The following is a 19,320-nucleotide window of genomic DNA, read 5'->3' as shown; positions in this document are numbered from 1 at the left end:
TGTGTGTGTGTCATAAAAGTCATATGACCAGCAGATGGCTACTGTACTGCTACAGTCTGAACCCGACACTGAATGCATTTGATTCATGAGAACACATGTAAAATTGCTAGCCAGTGTTGTAATAGTGTTGTAGCTGTATGCCGGAACACCAACAAGAAAGTCTAGTACATCTTCATCTCAAAATGACACAATGCTCTAAGAAACCTTTAAAAAGCACTACAATACATTATACTAGTTACTCATCAGAAGTCAAGATGTCAAATATCACTTCCTAAGTAGTTATAGTAATTGATATATTGTGTATAATAGGACAAAAGCAATCAGGGACTTCAGCTAAAGAGATCGGTCAGGGAGATTCCCTGTTGATGTGGCCTGTATACAACTGCAGAACTACGTTTAGAATATGCACAGTCTAATGGAAATGAAGCTCTCCTTGACTATTAAAAAACTTGTTAACCACAGGGAAATGATTTGCTATAATTCTAAATGGTCGTCTGGCTGTTACTAATTGTTTTAAAGGGTCAGTTCATCCAAATTACAAAAAAAATAATAATTCTCATGCACACCTATTGTTCCTTGCCGCGCAGATAGTTTTGTTTGATTTGAACCCTATAGACAGCAAAGGATTCATCCTGTGTGTACCAAATTTCATGGCAGTCCATCCAAATGCTGTTGCGATATTTCAGCCTGGACTAAAGCGGTGGACTGACCGACCAACAGACCAACATTTATTATCTGCATGATACTGTAAATACCACAAGAGGTAAGTAAGAAAATGTTGTTGTTTTAAAAATCATTTGTGTCAACTGGCCCTTTAACTTCTAAACAAAAAAACCTTCCTCTGGGTGACGAAGCCTGACAGTCTCAAGTCTGGCTTCATAAATTGCTTTAATTCATTTAGGCACAGAGATAAAAAGGGGTTCAGCTGTTGGTGAGCCCCTTTCCAACCAGCCATGCATATTCAGTCCTACAGGAGTGGAGTGCTAGTAAGTTTTTGTGGTCTTGGCTCACAGAAAAAATACATTTTTATTTCAACTGAAGGCGGAGGCTAAGAAAAGTGTTTGTCCTCCGACCTACAGGGCTGCGGTAGAGCCATGAAGGCTGCCAAGTTGTCAACTGCTGGAACGATGCTTTAAAAAACAAAGGCCACAGGCTGAACCACAGCTGACTCATTACGCCATAAAAAAATACATTTAAAAAAACGTCACAGAAAAGACACATTCCACACAACGTCACAGAGCTGACATATCCTGAATCACAGCATGTATACTTGCATACAGCAGTCCTTTTTTTAGACAGCAGCACAACAAGTCTTCATACTTAAATGACTAAAAACTACCATATACTCTATGTTTCCGAAATGTTTTCTAATCTGCCAAGTCTGGCTCAGTTAAGGCAACTAAAACAACTTGGCTGAGGTTAGGGAAAGGTTACCTTCATGGATAAAAGAAAACATGGACTTTTGGTAGGAAAAAGGTCACAAACTATGTTTGCCCAACCATTCACCTTGACCTTTTGCTACCTCCACATCTGCTGATTAGAGAGGACAGTCACTACACACATGATCTCAAGAGGTCAATTGACAGGAAAATGTAAAAACAGGTTGTTTTAAGAACAAACTGTCAGCACTGTTGTTTTTCTGGTTAGAACGTATCAGTGTTTGGTGTTTTAGCTCTGTAAACCAGAATATTGGCTTTGAATTAAAATCATGACTATGATGTTAAAGTTCTGACTTTCAGATTTAATTTGAGGGTCTTTACATCAATGTTGAGTGAACATTGTCCTCCTGCATTGTCAAAAAAATTGGAGGACTGTGTATATCAAAGGCTTTAATTGCTACAATTAATGTAAACAATATGGATGTAAACATCCCGATCACTGTTCAGCACATTAATCTCCTTGTGTCATTTCAAATCTAATGTACTGGAGTACAGAGCTAAAGTGGTGGAGCAAGATGTAGAGGAAGAACAGCCGAAGGAGACGGAGAAGGCAAGAGGCAAACAGAAAAAAAATGAGAAAAATAGGAGGGGAAAAAGGAGACAGTCGTCATATAAAAACTTCTCCAAAAACCACCAGCAACAGTAGCTTCCCACCCTTTCTACACACACACACACACACACATATATATACATCCTCTAGATCCAGCTAGCCAGTGGAACATCTGACTATGCCAATGCTGGGCTTTTATTATAGTATATGGGAGAGAGGGGGAGGGAGAGAGAGAGATTGACAGAAAAAGCAAGACAGATAGAGATGTGTGTGTGAACATTGAGAGAATGAGAAAGAAGAGAGGGGTTGCAAAAGGAATTGTGGATGTGTGCATCAAGAAAAGGTAATTCAGTTACTAAAAATAAATAGTGACGACGAGTTTCTAATGTATCTTTTAGCTCAAAACGTTATGAATTGTAGTGGTATGTAAAAAAAAAATGTTTTCATTATAATAAACCCACACTCAACTCTACACACTGGAGACAGGCTTGTTATTCCAAGTGTCCAATAGACTGTGTAGAAAAGATACAATGTATACAACCACATTTCCTAAGGGTGGCACCGATGTTATTGTAACAAGTGTAAATGCTGAGCTTCATTCATTCATTCATGACTTTAAATGTGTTGATCATATGTATGTGTTTATTATGTGATTCACGGCATTTAATACAAGGTCATTTTATAACAGACAGCTTGTAATACCTCCGGGGCTTGGTGGAGATCTCAAGGAAAAGCCAGTGAGCTCATATGCTTTCACTGCTTTTTTGGCTTTCCTACTGCCTGTGTACTCTTTGATCGCGTGAGCAAAAGTCATGATTTTATTGGATGGCTCGTTTTTAAAATCGGCATCCGAAATTCGCTGAAATCTAAACAGCTGCAAAAAACAAAACCGCACAGCGAAATATGAAAGTTTCGGACTCGGTGATGATAGGCTCATAGAGATAGATGGGCTCGAATTTTTAAATTGACGTGTGATTTATTCGCACCAATTATTACGTTTGGTCTGAAAAGGTCTTAAGAGTGGGGTCGGTGTTGACCAAACATGCCTGCTCAGATCAGTGAAAAATAATAAACACCATATCTTGACTTGTCTGTAAAATACACAAGGAATTGGTATACTTTGATAATAAATCCCTGGAGGGCCGGCAGAGCCACAGGAATGCTGTCACACTTCCACTATCCTCCTGGGGAAAAAAAACAAAGCAGTTGTCTCTCAAGCCAGACGAGTCTCCAACGCCATCACAGCTATCCACTACAAATTTGTACTTAAACAAAAGATAAATAGATTTAGGCAAAGTAAATTAGCACTCTGCACGAAGGGGATGTCATTGTTTCCCAACGGAATCCCTTCACATCGCCTCTTAAACTGTCCTGTATGTTGCCAAACTCTTATTTTGTTCTCACATTACAAAAGAGCTCTCAAACTATATTTAAAGCCTAGTTAAAAACAGTAAAAAATGAAAATGTTACAGTAAAAAACTGCATACACAGTCCAGTTCGCGGTTAAAGCCGTGCTCTGCTGTGTCAGCATTTGAAATATGAAACGTCTCAAAACAAAATGCAGGAACTGTGTTTTTTTTCTCTTTGATGTTTTCAGGAAAACAGAAGAGGAGGATCCAAAAATAGCTAGCTAGAGTTTTCTAAATCCTAGAAACAATAAACTGGACCAGAGCAACAACACACCCACACTGAAAAAAGGCTGGAAAAATTCATTGTGATGTTTTCATTGGACAGGGAGAGGCAGGGAGAGGAATACAGACATGCAATATAAATTCACATACACATATGCAGTTACACTACAGTAGATCTGTGTGTGCATGGTGTTAACTTTGTTTACGTATTCATGCACTGTTCATATTTTATATACCAATACAGACGAATAGACAGAAAATGAGAAAGAAATGTGGTATTGACAGAGACAATGCTAGAATAAAAAACAGAATAGGAGCATACAATTTAAGATACTACAACACACACAAAAGCTGCACTGCTCTACTTGTCTCTGTCTCTGTCTCTGTGTGTGTGTGTGTGTGTGTGTGTGTGTGTGTGCGCGCATGCCTATGTGCATGGTGCTGACATTTAGAGGCAGGGTAGTGTGTAGGCGTGGGGTTGCATGGTGAAAAGGCCACACTGTGTAACACTACATTGGGAGGCCATGACAGACATCTGTGTTAGGTTGTGTGTGGGTGGATGTGTGTGCATGTGTGCGTGTGTGCATAGCAGTGAAAAGGGAGGTACTGTGACATTTAAGAACACCCAGTTCAAATCAAAACAACTAATACAATTGTGGAATGAGAACAACCAAAACAACTGCTACACCAAACTCCATTCAAAATCTGTAAATTGAATGTTTTGCTGCTTATTTGCAAATTAACCTGCACTACAAAACTCGACTGGACTTTTCAACAAAGCACTTGAGGTCCCTCTGTAATTCAGCATACATCCAATTACCCAATTCAATGAAATGTTACAATAAAATGTTATAATTGGTTTGCTTGTTGCTCCTTTGCCTTCTTCCAAAAACATGTACTGTATTTAGAAAGCAGCAAGTACTAAAGCAGTGCCAGCAGGGTGGGAACTTAGCACCAGCCAAATGCTGGCAAAATATGAAAGTGGCTGGTAGATTTCAAATAAAGATTCAGTATTGAGTGGCTGGTGAACATTCAATCTGCCAGTGGCTGGTAGATGTTCCCATTTTAAAAAGTTAATTTCAGAGTGCCAGAGACAGACAAAGGTTGGGAAACCCCGCTCCTTAAGTTTCAGAAATGGACCAGCACTCTGAAAATGACACAAGTGAACTGGGGAGTGGACACAAGGCATTTAGATTAAATTTAAAACAAATCTGACCTCTTATTACAAAAAACAAAAGAGGACAGGACTTCTATGTTCCCTATTATTATGTGTGTACTTGAATTCTGTGTCAAAATAAAAGTTTACTTACTTGGATGTGAGAGACTGGTTGGTAGGAGGCATCAGCACAGATGCCTGTACACAACCTGAAGAGGTTTTTCATCGCTGATTGCTTTTCTGTTCATATGGTGACATTGCTGGATACTTCTCATACACACACATCAACTACACACATGCCTCCACACTCAACACACACATAACTTTAACCTACATGTAAAGAAAAGCATAACACACTCACAAACACACAATTTTGGTGCTGCATGTATCTCACACAGTTGGGTTTCTCCGTAGTTTACGAAAACACACGTGGACCCAAATGTGCACAAACGCAGTCTTTCTGCCACTGGCACATGCACAGCCCCTGCTTCTGTCCATTGTAGCTGCATGGGAGACCCTGTAGCGCTGAGACAGCTGTGAGTCATCAGCTCATCACGGGTCTTAATCAGTTGCCTTCAACTCCTTTTCCATTCTTCGACACATAAAAAGTCAACAGCAGCTCTGTGTGTGTGTGTGTGTGTGTGTGTGTGTGTGTGTGTGTGTGTGTGATTCCTACCTTGTCGCTGTCTACAGTGTTCTGGGACGTCCTGGAGGCGATGGAGATGGTATCTGGCTGGCTGCTGCCGTCTCCTTGACTGTCTCCATCTTCACCTCCCTCCCTAAACACAAAACACACACACAATCAGAATGAATATCTTCGTATAAATCACTGGCAAACACAGAATGTGACAACACTGATGTTGTCACCTTTGGTAATAATAGATGCGACAATATTACCACTTGTTGTCACATTGTTTTAAATCTTAAAAAAGGTTTCAGTCTGCTGTGATGACACTTGATATCACCAAGGTGATAAGATTTCTGCCCGCAGTGCCACTGTTTACAATGATGACGTTTCTAGTTGTGGCAACAGTAGAGGTCAGAAAGAGTCAAGTCCCAAATCTCTTTACATAATATACATAAGTTAAATAAGCATCTGAGGAATGATCGCTGAAATAACAGGTGTGTAACTGGCTGTACATTTCACTGAATTTACAGAGGATTCACTCAGTCAGTGATGATCAGTTGTGTGTGGAACATTGTGCACCTCTGTAGAGCAGGTGTAAATAGTACAGGTGTATTAAAAAGGAGTGTTGTGTTTGCGAAGAGAAACTTATTGACAGCAGGCAAAAAGTGAGTTCTGAACTGAACTGAGCTCTCCTTCGCCACCAGGTGCTTGCTGCCTGCATTCTGAGCTACTGCCTTTGTAAATCATGTACATACTGTAAATCTGAACCTCGGCAATGTTAATGCCCTCAGTAAAGATGTTTCTTTTCCCAGAAAATTTGTTTCCACCCTTGCATGACTTTTCATTAATCATGTTTCTGTCTTCAGTGAAGTTTGTAACTTCAGACATGATATTTCTACCACTGACAAAGTACCTTTCTACCTGTGGCGATAACTCGTCTGTCCTCAGTGTGAACATTGGAAGCATTGTTTCTGTTCACGGTGATGATGTGTGTGTGTGTGTGTGTGTCTTTGTTTACCTCTTAGTGTTATTCCTGGGTTTGGTCAGTGCTGGTGTTTTAGGCAGATGAACAGGCTCCTTAAGTGCCCCCTTCAGGTGAGTCATCCTCTCCTGGATCACCTCCCTGATGTTTTTAATCCACTCCTGTTTAGCTTCCATACTGGACGCCTGGAGGAGAAACAACAGAATAAATATTATTAACGTAACACCTTATAGTGGCAGGACACCAGTATGTACACATGTAATCAGAGGACAGAGAACTTTTTTCATTATTCATTAAAATTTTCACTCACCTTTAGCACAGTTTTGTTATCAGAGGAGGGAGTTCTTCCTGCCCACAGAGCAAATTTGCACGAATCGCCCTCAATGTGCTCAGTTATCCCCAACTCTGATGTCTGCAGGACAACAAGGAAGGAAGAATATATAGTTATCAAAAATGTGAGTCAGAGACAGCCAAACCTCTGTTTGACTAAAACACACAGTAGCAATTCTTACATGCAAACACACACACACAAGGTAAAAAGAGGAGATGAAAGCAGTCTAACAGTGAGGTAACCTCTGGACTGGATTGATACACACCTGCTGTACTTGTGTGACTACAAACACAATTAAAACCACGCATGGAAGCACACACACACACACACACACTCACCAGTAGTCTGTTCTTGTACTGGTACTTGGTTCTGCCAGCTGAATCTTTGATCTCCTTGCTGAAGACCAGGGAGAACTCAAACAGGAAGAGGTGGCGGTCCCGCCCCTTCCTGATCAGCGAGCGTGGATCCCAAACCTGGAAACTGTCCTGCAGGATCAGCTCGCCCTGCACCTCCAGGTTTTCCTCAAACCCTGAGGAAGAGGTGGACCAAGATTTAATATCAACCAAGCTGCTCAAAGTCTGAACACACAGTCATTAGGTGGGATAGAAAATATAACAAAATTATATTATCTCTTAGACAATGGTCAGCAGTATAGTAATTAATGGATTAAAAGATTTTAATTAATAAAATCTAAAAAAAACACCTCTGGCAAAAAAAACGTGACAACATAGTGATATTAACACCACACTTCTTTATGGTTTAGAAATTGTTTTTCCAGACAAATAATATACATTCTAATAAGAACAGAAGTAAAGTTGACAACTTTAGCATTATTATACATTTTAGTACAGCAGTATGGACAGTATCTTACCCTCCAACATGGCGAGATGCATGGCATCATTAGCTCTCTTAGGAACACTGAGCATCACCTCCAAACCATCTTTAATCTCCCCTTTACCCTCCTCACAACAAGACAGTAACTCCTGCAGAAGGAGAGAAGATGTTAAACGTGATGAGAGGTCAAAACAGAGTGCAAAAGCAGAAAAACATAATTTACTTAAAAAGAATTTTGTGTGGTATTTTATCTCTACATTTAGTCCACATATTCCATGAGGCCAGGTTACTTCCTGACTCTCCCTCAGTTCTTCTCAGTTTGTACATGTGGTTATTTGCCCCACATTTTCACTTTTTTATATACCACCTTTTGTGTGAAGATTTTAAGTATGTGTGTGTGCGTGTTTGTCAATCTACCTTAAGCAGTAGTTGGTACTTGGTGATCCTCTGGACCGGTTTGATGAGGTAGGAGGAGATGGAGTTAGCCAGTCCACGTCTCTGCTGAATGTCCTGTTTATACACACATAGACAAAATTACAGCAAATACCAAAATAATAATAATAAAATACATGAAATTGTCATAAATGTTAAATTCAGCATGCTGCTGGTCGTGAGAATCTAAACTTTTTCCATGACCAAACAGCACCATCTGCTGACAAAACCAGTAAACTACATACTTGTCACCATGTCCGGCTAAAGGAGGGAAATTAGAAATCTGCAGAAGTACACAACCAATCCCTTCAAAATCTAAGTAATCTGCTTTACAAAGTACCTACAGGAGGGCTAAATGTAAATGATAGATTGGAGTCCTACTTATCTTGTTAATGCTCCACAGTAAGCATCCATCACAACAAATTCCCTGCATCAAGCCCTTGTTGGTTAACTGCTTTTTGTACTGAAGCAACACTTTGACTGTAATATACTACTGCTTTAGTTATTAGAGAGGCAAGCATGTGCATTTTCTGTTTAGATGGTTTAAAGTAGCCCAGAATGGGCCAGTTTACTCGTACAGAGGTGGTTACACGAGACATTTTTATTTGGAATGAGCTGTTTTTTCTGATGAATAGATGGAATAAATGGTTTTGTTTTCATTTTGTTCAGTATTGTTTATGTGATGACATGACGTGGATGGATCTATGGCAGAATAATGAAGGGATTACGTACGTCGAAGAAGGTGCCCGCATGCTCCAGTATGAGCTGACTGGAGTCTGGTTTGTTCTTACAGTAATCCACATAAATGTGGAACTTATCAGCCTGGAAACAGGAGAGGAGAGGATAAAATTTTCCTGGGTCATTTTATTATGCTCTATTGAAGAACCCCCCCCCTTATTTGGAAAGAGGACAGAGGTGTCAAGGGTAGAAATCAGGGGGTCAGAGGTCAGATGTTCTGACACCATCTGGAATAAAGAGGTGATTCTCACCCAGGTGACAAAGCAGTGACCAACATCCTCTGGTAGCTGCTCATAGTTCACCAGCTCCTTCAGGAAAATACTGGAAACACACACAAACGCATACAGTGAAAGATCACAATGTGCACTTAATATTTTTTTTATAAGGATTAGTCATTTTTTCCTCTTTATTGTAACAGAAAACCTAATAAATTACCCTAGATGTTTCTCAGGACCTCTAAATAAAAACTGATTGTATTGTACTGCATCCTATGATCTGGCTTTCCTCAAATTTTAGCAGGAAGATAGCAAAACATGAACATGTCTGAATATTCTAATATCCTGTAGGTTAGAAGTTCCTTTAAGATCTAAATGGAGTCATACAAGAAAATGTTTCCTTGAGGAACCAACACAGAGGAGATCAGAAACAAAGGGGTTCCTCGGGGAAACTTCTGGAGTTCATGAACTGTCTGTGAAGGAAAACCTCAAAGACACTTCTTCAGCTCCTCTATACAGTAGCTACAAAACCCAGAAAGGTGCCCTCAGGGGTTTTTCAAGCAGTCAGAGTTTTCACAGCAAACAGTTAAGAGCAATTTTCACTGCGGAAAAGTTTGCTCATTGCTGACAAATGTGCAAAATGCCCACAATGATCTGGGAAGTTTTTTTCCATTCTTGAACTTAATTTTATTTGCTCACATGCTGTTAGAGCTTAAAAACACAGTATGTAATATGCCATGGTTGTTGCTATGCCGTGTGCTTGTTGCTAGGGAATTCCCACATCTGGTTTCAGAAAAGCCTAAAATTGGTCAAAACATGGACAGTTTGAACAAAGACTGGCTGCTTCCCCTGCCCAGCACAGATACTGCTTAGTTAAAACCAATCTATGTGTCTCTCACTTGTTGTGGAAGTCACAGATCTCCTGCATGTTGCCGAAGATGATATGCTCCTTGTTGGCGATGCCTGGAGGAATCTCCTCCACACCGCTGGTCATCTCCCACAGGTAGGTCTGACAGATAGGACAGATAGACAGTAAGGCAGACAGGAAAATGTCTGTTGTGTCAAAACAACAACGGACAAGCAGAAGGCTTTTTCTTACCTCTAAACATTCGTGGAGATCTCTGACGTAGGTCTTCTCTGTCTGCAGTAGCTCTGCCATGATGAACCTGAGACAAGAAAAAAGTTTAAGGGAAACACTACAAAGAAGGATCAGATGGCATGAACTATATAATATGGTCCTATTTTGTGTCTGGTTTTTCCATGGCCACATGAGCCTACTGATGTTCCTCCAAGACTTTTATTCCTATCAAACAATTCAAGACAAGACAAAACCATTTCAAAAGGCTGCAGAGGAGATTTGGAACACTGTAAATTGTGCTATTAGCACAATTCTGAACATTGGGAATGCTATGGGACACAGATGATCACCATTATTATTAGAATGAGAAAACACTGTATTGGGAGTGGATAGGAATGGATTTGGTTGAATAGAGTGAATTACTGCTGCTATAACTATATTATCATCTGACAGTCATTTTACATGCATCTGCAGGTCTGTTGTTTTACAAACACAACTTTGAAAATAAAATGAAAATAAACCTTCCTTACACCTTCCATGTGCAACAGTTTATTATTGTATAAACACTTTAGATGATGGCATTTTTCATTTCTTGTTCTCTCTCTCTCTCTCTTCCCGTCTTCATTCCTGTACTCACTCTTTCTTCCTGGCGGACTTCCTCTTTTCCTCATTGACCTCGTGGTTGGGATCACGAAGTTTGACCTCAGGGTCATCTGTCAGGCTGGCAGGGATAATGTCCAACTCCAAGTCTTTATTGTCCTGCAAAGACATAAATAGATTTTTGTCAATGATCTGAAACAAACATTGATAAAACTGTACCTGTATTGTGTCTGTAACCACACTAATGTTCATAAGTATTAATTCAGAATCCATCAGTGGTGTCTGAGATATTGAGGATGCCAGATGAACAGTTTGAAAGACTTGGCCAAAACAGAGGCCCATAACTGGTTTCAATGTCAGGAGCGACTAAAGTCTAACGTATGTGACAACTGAGTATGTGTGTGTGCGTTTTCACCTCAGAGCTGACTCCCAGGCTCCTTTCTAGGCTCTCCTGGTATTTGGCCATGCGTAGGGAGAAGTCGCGGTATCTGCGATCCACCGTGCTGACCCAGCGCTTCAGCTCCGACACATGGGCATGGCCTTTCTCCACCAGGTTGTCCGCCAACTGGATCAGCAGCTTCACCTTCTCCTTGGTTTGCTGTAGGAAGCACACACACACACACACACACACACACACACACACACAGATTACATACTGCTCAACTGGAGTCACTGATGTTCTGTGTCCCTACATGAGACTCTACAGACAATACAGACTATAGCCTATTTTAATGTGTGATCATACTTATTTTCCTATTTCTAACAGGGGGTAAAATATTGTTACCTGTATATTTTATACTTAGTATTTTATCAGAAATTAAAATAAAGTTCACAAAATGAATATAAACACGTTTATTATATTTGTTATAGAAATTATATATTCTGGGAGTGTTGCAAATACCTGTCAGCTCCAATTTCTGTCCACACACACACACTTACACCAAATGAAATGTTACTATGAGCTGTCAGTCAGAATGTGAACTAGACTGCATTAAGCAATAACATGTGGGGAAGAAACCACTGAAGAGGGCCTCTGAGTTTCCTAGTTTGGCATCTAAAGTACTCTAGATGCACAATGTTCTTTCATTTAAATTTAGGCTCACTAACTTCATACTATTCTCTTTACAGGAGTGTGCAGATCGAACTCTCAGGTCTCATTTGGAGAGCAAATCTGTGCAAGTTTGTGCAAGGAGATACAGTTTTTACATATTACGTCTACTGGCTTGATGTTCCCAGCAGTACACACACACACACACACACACACACAGTGTACCTTGGCAGTATGTCTGAAGTGATGATAGTCGTTGAGGAGCTGCTGTGTTTCCTCGCTGCTGTCTCCAGGTGACGTGTGTGTGGCCAAGTAAACTTCACCTGTCTCTTGGATCCAATCCAATGCCTGCGCGCACACACACACACACACACACACACACACACACACACACACGCGCGCACACAACAGATAAAGTTGATCCTCAATCTCTGTATATTTGCTTTTATAAACTCACTCCCTGATAAGATGTCCCTTTAGTGATGCACATTTCCCCAAAGCCACACTGACCTGTTTGGTGCTGCGTTCAAACACCAGATACTGCTGACACTGGTCCAGCCTTCGTTTCTTTAATGTCCAGAAGTGAAGGACTCTGTTCTCTCTCTGCAGCAGCTCATTCAGAATGGCTGCACACAAAAACACACAACCATTACATTAAATATACACTCCCTCCCTAATCCCAAAATGTGCTCCCAGCTCACTGATGAGGTTTTCAAACTCAACTGCATACTTAGATTAACTACATTATAACATAATACATCTGATTAAAGACAGTCCAGGCAAAAAAGCCAAATCATTTGGACATCTGGAATATTTTTGTAAGTTTATGTTATCTGTGTTGTTAAACTAAACTACCCTTTTTCAGTTAAAATCAGTACAAAACTAAAACACTGAACTTCACATAAATATTTCAGCTTTTCTTGACTGAGTATTGATTAATAGTAGTTTTAAGTTGCAGGTCTTTTTGTGTGATCAGTAGTAGGAGTAGTGTTAGCAACACTGACCTTTAACTTGCTGTTCAGGCCCTCTGGCGTGACTGGTGGCTCCAGGCATGCTCACATTGTTCCTGTGGATGTACTTCAGAAACACCTCAGCGTTCCTCCGGGCCAGAGTGCATGCCTGGAGCACAGGGACACGGCTCTTATACTAACAAACTCGCACAATTCAGACACACTCTTCTAACACCCAGACTTCACTATCCTTTACAAAATATTATCAGTTAAATTAACATTTTGCAGCAAAACATTAGCATGCTTTCACACCTGATCTGTTACGTGCATTTCAAACAAACTCCCGTGTGTTAGCCTGTTTGGTTCCGTTTAATCAATTAAGCTGTGAAAATTGTCATTTGAACATTGTCATTCAAATTCATTCAGTATGTATCTATAAACCAAAGTTCATTTGCAGATTTTATAAAAAGCTAATGAAACTCAAACGTGTCCAACGGAGAGCTTCAAAGTAATTTAACTTCTTAATTTTAGAGCAGAACCTGTCTAGATGATGGATCTAACGGTTGTTATTTCTCATCTCATCCAATATCCCATTTCACCATCTGATCTTCTGGCATCTTATCTAAAATGGTGTAAAAACCTATATTAAGTTAGATATTTGGAAATGTAACCTAAATTCACAGGTGCAACATAATTAGTTTGAAATGCCATTTTCTATTCTAATCTTTTTTCTGCCTCTTTGTGTTGTCTTGTGTTCTGGTTTTTCCTGCTCTGGTGTCTTCTATTCAAGGCTAAAAAATGTTTATTGGATTTGATGTTTCAATTATTTTCTTCAGATTTTGAATGGGCGTCTGTGTTTCTGATGATTATAATAATATATAATAATGAGAGATGGCTCACCTTGAGGAAAGCTTCTTTCTGCTCCAGGTGTTTACTGATCAGAGGTAGAAGGTGGTCGCTGTCAGCCGACATTCCCAGTTTATCATGACTGCCACACCAGTCTTCATCCCGACGATACTCCTGCTCAAGGCTCTCTAACACACTGCAGACCTGGACAGACACAAAGAATTGGTGACACCATAACAGCTCTCCTCCTCGAAGCTTAGATAAGAGAAAACACAAACTCTGAGAATGTATGTGAGGTGTGTGTTTGAGGTGTACCTGTTCAGACGTCTTGTAGAAGGCCACAGAGGCATTGACAAGCTTCAGGCGGTCCTCCATCTTCAGCATCAACTGCTGCCAGTGGATAGCCACTTTCTCAGCACAGCTTCGAATTGCCTCTGGATCATAGTGACCTGCCTGTAGCACCATCTGGAAGTGGGGAGGCGGAGAAAGATAGAGAATTAGACAGAGGTGGCAGTGTTATGGCCATGATGAACAGCCTAAAACACCTCCTGGAACCAGGAATGTAGAAGTACAGTATGGAGGATAAGACAAGATATATAGTGGCGTGAGTCTTACTTGTTCAAAGTAAGTCTTGCAAATGTGCTACAATCTACTACAATAAATAATAAAGGAACAGGTTTAGAAAGTATGGATTTACCTCAGCTTTTTGCTGGACCTGCAAAGCGCTCTGATGAGTCTTCTGAAGAGAGTTAGCATGGAAGAGAGACTGGAGGAGCAGGAGGAGGAGGAGGAGGAGAAGAGACGAGAGATAGTTACTATCAATTAAAATCACTGACTCATTAATTCATCTCAACCTTTTAAGGTTTCCTGTGGAGTTTTTGACCACCATTAATGCTACAGAGCAATGTTTTCATGTGTGCGTCCCTGTTTTGTTTGCACTTGTTCATGCGCACGAGGACGCACATGCACATTCCAGCCAATGGCTACACACGATGTCACTGATCTACAGGTCGCAGTAACATTTCAAGAAACACACCAATGCGCCAACAAAGGCAGTGAAGAAGAAAAAGAAGACTGCAAGCTAGTAAACATGGATGTAAACAATGTAGGTTTCAAACTTTTAAGAAAAATCAGCTTTGCAAATGCTTTATGAGGAAGCAAATGTATTCAGCACGTTAGCACGTCAGCATGTTAGACTTCACCATTTTTGTTTTGGTGAGAAACACTAAATATAAACAGATAAGAAAACTCCACAGGGCAGCTTTAAGCATAAAGTGGGTACTACGTAAAAAAGAACACGGCGAGAATTTTTTTGAGGACTCCTTTTGCACTCCTTTAATGCTCGATGGTAATAAGGTCAATGCAGAAGGCCACAAGCTGGGTCTGGGCTTGGAACTGGAAGCCTAAGTTTTCTGCGCAGGATTTTAGAAAGACAAATAAATCTGACTGACAAGAGCTGTGACACGGTTTACAAAAAAAAGTTCGTAAACGCCATTTGCATTCCTTTGCAATATTTTTCATTCTCTTACAATAAATTTTGCATTCTCTCGCAATACTTTGCGTTACCTCGTAACTTCTTCTATTCCTTCTGAGCCATATGTCTATTTCCACTTAGCTGCTCCCAGCGCAAAGCAACAGTATATCAGCTCTCTGAATTTTACTTTGAACTGGGCATTAAGTATGCTGATATTTCACTACTGCTCAATAGGCATGCATGGTTACGTACTTAGTGAAAGTAAACTTAAACTTAAATTCTTAGATCAAGAGGTCTCTCCAGAAGAAAGCAGCAATGTAATCTGCAGGATGCTGTCGGTTTCATTCATGAACAGGTACTGTACTCTGTACTGTACTGTACCCCAGAGGGTTTCACTGAGGAAAAGGAGTCGTCTCCAGAGGCAGAAGTACAGATGTGCAGTTGAATCTACCTCATAAAGTTAATGTATTTGTATGAATCAAAAAAGCAACAGACAAGATGGTGACTGAAATGCTGCAAACAGAGTCTGTCGTTCTGCCACAGAAAGAGCAGACAGCATTGAACCACTTGCAGAGATACATCAGGAATGCAGACCAACGCAAGTTGGAAAGCTTTTAGCATTTTTGCACAGGCTCCTCTGTTCTTTGCACAAAACAAATTAAAGTAACCTTTAATGCTGAAACAGGTTTTGGTAGAAGGCCTGTTGCTGTAAGTGTGGAACAATAATTGATGTTCCTTATACATACAGCTCCTACCCAGAGGTTTGATAATGTTCTATCTGATAACTTCTTTGCAATAGACATCATATAAGGTGACGTGTCCATAAACAATGCTTAATTTGAGAATCTCCACACTACCTTCCATTACAAATATACATACAGCTCAGAAGGAATGGAAGAAGAAAATGATTGCGAAGTAACGCAAAAGTATTGTGAGAGAACGCAAATTCTTTGGCGAGGGAGCGCAAAATATTGTGAGGTAACGCATAACATATTGCGAGAGAATGCAAAAGTAGTCCTCAAAAACGCTCTGTAGACGTCTGCACCAACCAGCTACCATCATTCTTTAAGTTGAAGCCAGAGAGCATGTGCAATTATCCTAATCGCATTAGAAGCTTGCTTCAGATCCAGTCTATTCTCAGTTTTCTACTGAAATACAAAGGCAATATTTTTTGTACAAGAAATTATGGTCTTTAAAATCTAAATTTTTCTTTAAATAGAACAGATTTTTGGTGGAGTATCAACTAAAGACTATATTAAGGCTTACAAAGAGGAGTGTTTTTGGGGTGTGTTTTCTTGAATGACAGCTGTCTAAGCCTGCCATAGCCAGACGTTTGCTTATCCCATTAGCTCCAACTCCTTTGCCCAAATGTAACTGCCAAAAATAGCAGCGAGAGCTAAATCACATTTTAAAGGTTACGTCACAGTCTGCGTCCATGTTTTTCTTCAGTCGACATTCTGCACTCTATTGAGAACCGTCTCGTAACTCAAGAACAGACTCAAACATAAAGGTAGTTAAATTCCAATGTAGGAAATTCATTATTCATGTGTGTGTGTTTAAGCTATTAGTCGAGACAACTGATGGAGGATGCAGGACTTATTTCATGTTGAGGAAACACACACACACACACACACACACACACACACCAATCAAAGTTCCACAGGAGCAGAAACCAGGCCAAAACACACATGTTGGGTCTGGGCCAAAACTATGTGTTAGTGTGTGTGTGTGTGTGTGTGTGTGCATCTGTTAGTCTTTAAAATCAATGCAGAATGAAATAATTATTGAGGCAAGCCCTGTACACACACTGATGACAAAGAGTGAGTGTGTGTATCAGTGTGCGCACTCATCTGCTACTATTCAAACCAATGCATACTGTTATAATTATTACTAAAGTACAATAAGCCTGCTTTGAGCAGCAATAATTAGGATGTGAGTGTGTGAGTGACTGTGTACCTCGATAGCCATCTGGAACTGTTCATGTTCCCTCTGCAGCTGCTCAGCCTCAGACAGAGAGCTGGCATTCACCATGCTGGCATTCAACATGGACTCACCATTACGAATCCAACCCAACACCTAGAGAAGACAAAGCAAGAGAGAAAGGTGGAGAAAGAGATGGAGAGAGTCAGTGAGAAAAATTCAAAACTTATGTTCACGTATACTGTGGGAGGGAAATCTCCCACACAATTTCTTGCAACTGTGAAAATAGGTACATAGGTTAAGAACAGAAATTATATACATGTAGCTAAAGAGTGAGATTGATATGCAGTGTGAGGAAAACATGGGTTCAAAATGTAAACAATATAGAGTGAAGAACAGAAACAACATACTGTTGCAAAGACCATGAATGATATGGATGCAGAGCTCATCGGTGTGCAGGTTTAGTAGTTCAAATGTAGGTAACAATAAATGAGTTATAATTTTTTTTAAATAATTTTAGATTTAGGAAGAATAGCATCAGTGTCCAAGGTCTTCAGTCCTTATCTCCACCTTCAGAAAACTGTACCAGTGTTATTTACAAAATAGCTTTTTTCCACAAATGCGGGGCAGCCTAGGAGGATAAATGTCCCGTACTGACTGACTGACTGACTGATGTTGATGTAATGTGCATGGTTTTGGACTTTCTCTATGATACAGGACTTTACCTAGAATGGTTGTTTAAGTAATGTGCAGTAGATGGCAGCATAGACTGCCAGCGATAAAGAAGCACAGCAAGAGGAGAACTAATTCTACCATATGAGTTCAATTTCTATAAAAAATGTCAATACTTAATCATCTTGCTTTGTTTCAGCACAGTCAGTGGGGTTTCGAACGTTGCTAAAATTCATTTTATCAAACAAGCCTAGCTACCTACAGATACCTTCGCTGACAGTGCAGCTCAACTATCTACTGCTTCATGGTCAATAAATTACCGGACTGTGAAGTACCTACAGCTTCTATTAAAACAGCATGGTTTACTTTGGTCAACAACAAAACAGGGCAAGCCGGTATATTGTAATTTTTTTATGTGTTAAGTGCAATGTTGATTCATACTGACTTCCCCACAGATCTGCTGGAACAGTGGATAGTCAAAGCCACAATTGATGATCAATTAAATAACTTAATGCAGAATATCAATGACATACAATAACACCATGGTTTACTTTTATTGGTCAACAAGTAAACAGGACTAACCAACATATGTTTTATCATTCCTTTTGGAGAATGTGTTAACGGCCATTCCATTTTGTGCACTTCACTGAACTGTGGTATTTGTTTGCAGTAGATTTATGACCAGGCAAATTCTATAGGACAGACTGGAGCAAGAAAGAGAATAGGAGTGAGGGTGTAGCTGTAGGGGTGTGTGTGTGTGTGTTATTAGCACATTGCCATAAACTTCATAAATTATTCAGCTGTATCCATCTGCAGCAGAAGTGTGCTTCCTGTCTCAACACACAGCATGTTCATGTTCACATCTGCAGTAGCTTCTTCACAAAAAAAAAAACACAAAACATTTGCTTTAACCCTGAGGAAGAGCTGGGTGTTGTTCTTGTCATTTCTCCAACACAAAGGAGTCGTTCCAAAATGAGATTTTCCGTTTTTTTTCCTTTGTTTCTAATAATAAAAGCCAGTCCACCTTGCTCCATTAAAGCACCATATTGCTTCCTTTTTAGGATTTAGTTTTCTAGTCTTCTCTGGCTCATGATCAGAATAATGTTTGATATTTTGTAGATAAATGCAGTTTGCTTAAAGGGAAACTCCGCTGACTTTTTCAAATCAAAGAATATTTACAGGTGTTGGGGAGTACTACTGCATATGTGGAGGAAGTTTTATAAAGCCTTTTGTGGCTCCAGAGGGAGCTGTGTCGGTTGGGGCTGAAGACAACTAGTTTGAAACTGAAAAAGATCTGGTGGTGTGGAGTTAGAAAGAAGAGAGCTTACCAGACCTCTGTAGCCCACTCCTCATCTCTGCTGCAGGCTAGCGGCTTGAGCCTACATTAGCTGCTACTAAATTTTTTAATTTTTTTTAATTTTTAAATGTATTGGTTATTTATTGGACAATTGCAGTAAAGCATAAGAAATACATTCTGCAAACTACCGGTAGCCTAAACCTATAGATGGATCTAACAGGATGTAAATATTTCTAGGACTACCTATATATTCTTTGAAGGCTGCTGGAAACTGCCAGACTTGACTGCAGCTTCTTGTCACCGAGCTGCTACTAAAATAACACACCTAAATCTCTGAACGAACTGTCAGCAGTCGAGTTGCATTGTGGATAATGTAGGCGCCAGGTTTTGACAAGGAAGAAGAATGCATGGAATAAAAAAGACAATATCTCTGGTTCTGTTGCATCAATTTTTTCCAGGTTGATGGTACTGTAATGCAATATGCATAACATTCCAGGGT

At 40.0% G+C, this 19,320-nt stretch overlaps 1 protein-coding gene across 3 annotated transcripts in view; it reads right to left on the bottom strand.

Annotated features, from left to right (window-relative positions):
* kalrna (kalirin RhoGEF kinase a) overlaps positions 1–19,320 on the bottom strand; it is a 144,582-nt gene that overhangs the window by 56,995 nt on the left and 68,267 nt on the right. For 2 of the 3 annotated variants that reach the window (XM_044216043.1, XM_044216044.1), the window contains exons 20-38: positions 16,889–17,008; positions 14,156–14,224; positions 13,774–13,923; positions 13,513–13,662; positions 12,667–12,781; positions 12,173–12,288; positions 11,888–12,010; positions 11,030–11,212; positions 10,652–10,773; positions 10,036–10,102; positions 9,836–9,945; positions 8,973–9,042; positions 8,716–8,805; positions 7,969–8,061; positions 7,589–7,700; positions 7,056–7,246; positions 6,697–6,798; positions 6,423–6,571; positions 5,453–5,555 (exon numbers count right to left, since the gene is read on the bottom strand). In XM_044216043.1, the coding sequence (XP_044071978.1) occupies positions 5,453–5,555; positions 6,423–6,571; positions 6,697–6,798; positions 7,056–7,246; positions 7,589–7,700; positions 7,969–8,061; positions 8,716–8,805; positions 8,973–9,042; positions 9,836–9,945; positions 10,036–10,102; positions 10,652–10,773; positions 11,030–11,212; positions 11,888–12,010; positions 12,173–12,288; positions 12,667–12,781; positions 13,513–13,662; positions 13,774–13,923; positions 14,156–14,224; positions 16,889–17,008 (2,235 nt within the window). Of the gene's footprint in view, positions 1–4,930; positions 5,295–5,452; positions 5,556–6,422; positions 6,572–6,696; positions 6,799–7,055; positions 7,247–7,588; positions 7,701–7,968; positions 8,062–8,715; positions 8,806–8,972; positions 9,043–9,835; positions 9,946–10,035; positions 10,103–10,651; positions 10,774–11,029; positions 11,213–11,887; positions 12,011–12,172; positions 12,289–12,666; positions 12,782–13,512; positions 13,663–13,773; positions 13,924–14,155; positions 14,225–16,888; positions 17,009–19,320 lie in introns of those variants that run through there. The other variant, XM_044216045.1, reaches the window with a different exon arrangement.

Source organism: Siniperca chuatsi, linkage group LG12 (assembly GCF_020085105.1).
Source record: "Siniperca chuatsi isolate FFG_IHB_CAS linkage group LG12, ASM2008510v1, whole genome shotgun sequence".
NCBI classification, from domain to species: domain Eukaryota; kingdom Metazoa; phylum Chordata; class Actinopteri; order Centrarchiformes; family Sinipercidae; genus Siniperca; species Siniperca chuatsi.
The sequence above is the reverse complement of the archived record's forward strand: the minus strand, read 5'-3'. Positions and strand labels throughout refer to the sequence as shown.